The following is a 6,260-nucleotide window of genomic DNA, read 5'->3' as shown; positions in this document are numbered from 1 at the left end:
TCTTGTTAAGTAAAGTAACTAGTAAGAAAGTACAATTTGAGTTGACCACAACGAGAGTAATAATGGAATCCATCTGTCAGATTGAGGCGAGGTTTTGCTCCATGATCGAGCCGATGGTGGTTGGGGAAGGACATGAGACCCCAAACCAGGGCTAGCGCCGGGACTTAGCACTGCCAAGCCCGAGGCGAGGCCACCTCCCACAGACAGAGCCGTAGACAGAGACAGACAATACACTTGATCCCATCCATAAAAATCTGACAATTAAGAGTCTCACTGCCTGTACCGAGTACAGAAGAGTCAATCAAAGTTACTTTATACTACAAATACCGTCATTACGACGATCCCCACGCTACAACACGTAAGCGCCGAACCGAAGAGTCATCAAAACTCATCGACAAGATGTCTGTACCATCAAACAGAGATCCAACAGTGATCCTAACGGATTATACCAATTGGGCTAAATAGTACCAACAACTACAAGCGGAATGCGCCGCATACCAAGTGTGGGAAAAGGTAGATCCAAAGCAACGCGGGATCCCTCTAATAGAACCACAACCACCACTAGCTCCACTTATCGGAAGCTATCAGCCATCAACTGCAGCGACGAATCTGCACGTTACCCAATATCGCCAAAGCGATCGGCGACGATAGCGCCGAAGCGCCAGCCTACGTACCGGTACGACCCTCGGACCTCGCGACGAACGCGAAGACGTCCTATAAAGAAGATATCGATTATTACCGAATACAACTAGAAGAGTTTAAAATACTTAACCAGAGATATCAACAAGAGCGGACCGGACTCGGAAAGCTCACGAGCACATAAGGAAGACTGTGTCACAACACTCTTCTACAACTGCTGCAAGGCAGGTCTTTCCCATCGGCAGTGGATCGAAAACTTAGCCGCAAATGTTGGGATTGACACGAAGGAGGAACTCAAACGTGCGAGAGAACGTTACCTCGCGGCCCAAAAACCGATGAGGTTGTTAGCACAGTGGGAGACCTGGCTAACTGAGATGGACCATGCAATCACGGAAGGCAAGGCCCTTGGCATACCTGAATGCCAAGACGAAGAGTTTATCAAGGAGGACTTTGTCAAAGCAGTTCTCAAACCATCACCAGAATGGACTACCGCGTTCATGGCCGGTGGAAATAAAGACCCACGTGTCACTGTACGGATGATGATTAAACAGTTCCGAGAGTACGCCTCACTGTTGCATCCGATCAAACACAAGGTCCCGAAGGCCGCCTTTGTAGCAAGTAGACCTCAACTGAACGGCGAAGACGCAGATAACGCCGCCGAGAAGGCCCAGGAAAGCGAGGTCGCGGCAAAAGCCGAAGGACTCCCGGACCGGGCAAGGATAGGAAACAATGCAAGGTATGCGACCAACAGCACGAACTAAAGAATTGTTGGTACGCGTTTCCGCACAACGCACCTGTTTGGTGGAAGCCACGTGAAACACTGAAGACGATGGCTCAGCACCGAATTGATAGCGACACTGATCTCGAACAAGAGATAAGGGGAGCCAAGAGAGCTAAATTAGGGACACCCCAGATTAAGAAGTCACAGAGCACTCCGGTAGAGGATACTGTCGAGTGACCAGAAGGCCGGAACATAGGCCAGATTAACCTTATGATATTTGCCTCATCATTTATGGCAAAGGAATCTAAGTACCCACTTCAACGTTCTTACATAATGGACTCCGGAACCACTATACACGTCGGCAACGACCTCGGACGATTCACGGATATTCGACCGCCTATGACAGGAGACTTCCTCTGGGCAGGCAATACAAGGGTGTGGATTAAGGCATACGTTCAGTTACTCTGAGAGTGGATAGCGCAGACGGTCACCGTCTCCTCTACCTCGAGAACGTCGCCTACTGCCCTGACCTACACTGCAGTCTTGTCTCCTTCCGGATACTCCGCCGGCAAGGTCTTTGGTGGGACACCAAATCCGACCCAACAATCCTCCGACGGTCCGACGATAGCGAACTGGCAGTACTACACGAGAAGTACGGACAATGGATACTGGAACTCAATGACGCTGAGGCGCGAGCAGCGTTTTCAACGCAGCAGCCAACGCGCAGGACAGCCGTACGAAAACGAGCTGAGGCTATAGTCTGGCACAAGAGACTTGGCCACCCTGGATCCGACGCCCTAGAACACCTAGTGAACCAATCTGAGGGGGTGAAGATCGTCGGGGTCCCCACAGTGAAATGCGATGCCTGTGGGATATCAAAGTCGAAGCGAATGATACGACGGACGCCCCGGACTATTTTGGAAGGTCCGGGAGAGCGAGTTGCGATCGACTTTCACGACTACGAAGCAGAAAGTACGACCAAGGAGAAGAGTCAGATGCTTATTAACTGCCGCGTTACGGGATACATATGGGATTTCTATCTTAGTGACAACCGAACGGCAAGAGTCATCCTTAAGAGCCTTAAGATGTTCGTCACTTCATGATGAATCAATTTGGTATAACGGTAAAGGTTATTGAGACGGACAACGAGATATTTTCCGTGAAGCCAGAGGTCGCCAGATGGTGCAGAACAAGAGGTATAGTACTCGAGCCTTCCGCCCCCGATACGCAAGCGCAAAACGGAGGAGCCGAACGCTCAGGGGGTGTGGTAAAAGAAAAGGGTCGAGCAATGCGACTCGATGCACATCTGCCGTGGGACCAATGGCCGGAAATCGCCCGGACCGCCGTCTACCTACACAACAGGACGCCGAAATATCAGAACCGCTGGAGATCTCCATACGAGATGTTCTTCACGGCAATCGCTTTCCAGAATGGAGTTGTTACATCACCACGCAAGCCCAACCTGTCGCATTTATGAGCGTACGGCTGTAAGGCATTTGCGATGACGGATGACACGAAGCGAGGAAAAGGACGTCTACAGAGATTTGACCCGAAAGCCTGGATAGGGTACTTAGTTGGTTACCGTTCGACGAACATATTCCGAATATGGGTACCATCTATAGGCAAGGTCATTAGCACTCGCGACGTTGTATTCGACGAGGAAGTCGTATACAGTGGAGAGCATAAAGAGGTTATGGACAATCTTATACATAGCACCACAGAGGAGATAGCAGCATGGATTCGAACTATTGAACTGCCTCCTAGACCAAATCCCACACGGGAAGAACTTGGAACTTTCTACGAAGATGAGACCATTGCTAGAGCGCCGGAAAATGGGCGGCTCGAGTATGATGAGGCGGGAAGGAAGGTAGTACCTTATCCGACGCCACCACATACGCCCCCACCGGCAGCACTGCTTGCTCAAATGCTAACTAATGTGGAACACCCTTCAGGGACGATGATACCGGAGGCTACGGCCTACAATCCGAAGAGACTGCCTACGGGAAACAAGGTCTTGACACTGGCTACGGCAAACAAGGTCTCGCGAGTGGTATCCTCCATCCGGAACACAGGATGTTGAAGGAGCCATGGGCAGCCGCCTTTATGGCAGGCACCAAGGCAGGAAACGTTCAAAACTTGGCAGGAGAGCGACTGGACAAGGCAAAGCTTGAGCGTATAATGCGAAACGGCAAGAAGCCTCATCGCAGCCAGCTGCCACCGCCTCCCCAAGCGAACGGCCTGCGAGAGGATCACGAGTTGTTCCATTTTTTCAAAGAGGCTGAGATTACACATCTCCATAGCCACAAGGAAACCAGATCCTGGTCAGAGGTCCCGGCGAAGACGGCTCGGAAGACCGACCAGCAGGTACTGGACTCAATGTGGGTATACACCTACAAATTTGACAAGCACCATCGATTCCAGAAGTGTAAGGCGCGATTGGTAGTGCGTGGAGACCAGCAACGAAATGTCACCGCACAAGAAACCTACGCTGCTACACTAGCCGGAAGATCGTTTCGGATGCTAGTGTCGATTGCGGCCCGGTTTGACCTAGAGCTGAAGCAATACGACGTATCGAACGCCTTCGTCAACGCAGATATTGATCGAACAGTGTACATGCGGATGCCCCAGGATACAGGAAGCAGGGAACAATACTGCAACTAAACAAAGCGCTGTACGGCCTACGGATCTCGCCATTGCTCTGGCAAAGACACTTCACTGCCTTCCTCCTAGAAATCGGGTTCTCGCCAGTTCCCACGAACCTTGCTGCATGATCCGAGACGGAGTGTTCATCTTCTTTTATGTTGATGACATTATCCTTGCCTCTTCGAAACGGCACGCGGAAGTAGCTCAGAAAGTGGAAGAGGAACTGAAACAGCGATACAACCTGACCGGAGGAAAGGATTTGCAGTGGTTTTTAGGAGTAGAAGTTATACGGGACCGAGAGAAGCGAAAGATCTGGCTGTCACAGAAAGCTTATGTTGAGAAGATTGCACGGCTGGCAACGAACAAGGACCAACGACACAACACACCAATGGCTAGAGTCGAACTAGTTGCACGTGAGGGTTTGGCGACTCCTGGAGATTAACTTGTATCAACGCAAGATTGGATCGTTACTCTTCGCCGCCGTCAACACCCGACCCGATGTCGCATTCCCAGTATCACGACTCGCCCGGTTCCTCACAAACCCTGGTCCACTACATCAAGAAGCCGCTGACCGAGTGCTGTTGTACCTGGAGTCAACCAAGCTTCTATCCTTATCATTCGGAGGAGACGACCAATTGGTAGTAGCTAGCGATGCATCCTTTGCGGACAACACCGCGGATCGCAAGAGCTCCCAAGGGTACGTTATCAAGCTATTTGGAGGACTGATCGCATGGAGGGCGAACAAACAAGATACCATCACGACATCTACGACCGAAGCAGAACTCCTCGCGCTATCGCAAGTGGCTAAGGAGTCCATGTTTGTGCGGATGCTGCTAGAGGAGCTTCGGGTAGAGTTGACGGAGAAGACAATTACGATACAGTGCGATAATACGCAGACGATCCGGCTGATCAACGAGGAGATCTCTCAGCTGACGACGAAACTCCGTCACGTGGACATCCACAATCACTGGCTGAGGCAAGAGGCAAAGCGAAAGTCTATCAGAGTCGTGTATGTACCGTCTGGCGAAATGCTCGCCGATGGTTTCACGAAGACCCTGCCTGCCAACAACTGGCCCCAGTTCTTGACGCAGGTCGGACTGGTTGAAGTGAAGGAACGAGACGTAGAGGAAGCAGATCCAGAGGAAATTCTAGAGAAGATGGAAAGTCTTGTTATATAGTCCGGTATGAATGTCGCAAAGACCACTCCAGCTCAGGCTGCCGAGGAGCGCCGAGCTGAGGGGTGTGTCAGATTGAGGCGAGGTTTTGCTCCATGATCGAGCCGATGGTGGTTGGGGAAGGACATGAGACCCCCAAACCAGGGCTAGCGCCGGGACTTAGCACTGCCAAGCCCGAGGCGAGGCCACCTCCCACAGACAGAGCCGTAGACAGACACAGAGAATACACACTTGATCCCATCCATAAAAATCTGACACCATCCATCCTTATATCCTGATTGCTTCCAGTCCTGCCATCCCCCGGATGGTTGCTCTTGGCGGGATGGTACATCACGTGACTTAGCCCCGCGATGATTATTACCTTCTGACGACGTCCATAGGCCTTCAGCCATCTCGTCACTTGTCAAGGAGAGAATCCTTCTTGTTACTTGTAACATCAGGCAAGCGAGCGGCCACCTTACCAACTTTGCGCACCTCTACAAGTGTATAGCTCTACCACTATTTAACTATCTTGATATATATTGATATATATTGAGAAGCTGACACTATTAGTAGTAGTATGACTACCTAATAGAGCGCTCTCTAAGGCACAACGGTAGTGGTGGTACAGATTCGTATTGTATTGACTAAGGAGCTATTCACACGTTCGTAGATCCGTGTTGCGTGCAGCTGCGTCCAAGCTCCCGCTAGGACCCACCTGCACGTCACCAATCATGTGACTACTCTCCGCTGATACCACCAAGTCACTTACGGACTGTATTCTCAACAATATAGGAGATTAAGGAGTATCTAAAGTATTTCTTGCATGTACGCGCATATGGCCAGTCTCTACACCTACTACAGCGCGACAAAGCTTGACGGCTACAAGGTTGTCAGTAATCAATATCTCATCAATATTGTTGTTTGATTTGTTTGATTCGGAGCCAACCAACTAACCAACAGTTAGCCACTGTATTTCTGTCAATCAATCAACCAATCTTGAGAACAAATGTTGATAGGATTGGTGTTGTTTGATAGTAAGCGAGGGAGGGGGATACCTAGGTGAGCAGACTCCGCAACAATCAATCGGATCGGCATGATTG

The 6,260-nt window shown here is 50.5% G+C and overlaps 4 protein-coding genes across 4 annotated transcripts; all 4 read left to right on the top strand.

Annotated features, from left to right (window-relative positions):
- Positions 1–1,013: 1,013 nt before the first annotated feature.
- On the top strand, positions 1,014–1,400 carry PtrM4_153260 (uncharacterized protein; the record flags this gene model as incomplete). The annotated part of the gene is made up of 1 exon (XM_066110261.1): positions 1,014–1,400. The coding sequence occupies one exon, from the start codon at positions 1,014–1,016 to the stop codon at positions 1,398–1,400; it is 387 nt and encodes a 128-aa protein (XP_065958726.1).
- A 293-nt stretch (positions 1,401–1,693) lies between these two features.
- On the top strand, positions 1,694–2,837 carry PtrM4_153250 (uncharacterized protein; the record flags this gene model as incomplete). Its single annotated transcript, XM_066110260.1, has 3 exons — positions 1,694–1,818; positions 1,902–2,451; positions 2,490–2,837. The coding sequence occupies 3 exons, from the start codon at positions 1,694–1,696 to the stop codon at positions 2,835–2,837; spliced, it is 1,023 nt and encodes a 340-aa protein (XP_065958725.1).
- A 24-nt stretch (positions 2,838–2,861) lies between these two features.
- Positions 2,862–4,021, top strand: PtrM4_153240 (uncharacterized protein; the record flags this gene model as incomplete). The annotated part of the gene is made up of 2 exons (XM_066110259.1): positions 2,862–3,205; positions 3,313–4,021. The coding sequence occupies 2 exons, from the start codon at positions 2,862–2,864 to the stop codon at positions 4,019–4,021; spliced, it is 1,053 nt and encodes a 350-aa protein (XP_065958724.1).
- Positions 4,022–4,127: 106 nt separating this feature from the next.
- On the top strand, positions 4,128–5,181 carry PtrM4_153230 (uncharacterized protein; the record flags this gene model as incomplete). The annotated part of the gene is made up of 2 exons (XM_066110258.1): positions 4,128–4,400; positions 4,462–5,181. 2 exons carry the CDS (start codon positions 4,128–4,130, stop codon positions 5,179–5,181), a joined length of 993 nt encoding a protein of 330 aa, XP_065958723.1.
- Between the last annotated feature and the right edge of the window lie 1,079 nt (positions 5,182–6,260).

The sequence above is a fragment of the Pyrenophora tritici-repentis genome (assembly GCF_003171515.1).
Source record: "Pyrenophora tritici-repentis strain M4 chromosome Unknown M4_contig_00029, whole genome shotgun sequence".
Taxonomy (NCBI): domain Eukaryota; kingdom Fungi; phylum Ascomycota; class Dothideomycetes; order Pleosporales; family Pleosporaceae; genus Pyrenophora; species Pyrenophora tritici-repentis.
This window is presented reverse-complemented; position numbering and strand designations above follow the sequence as displayed.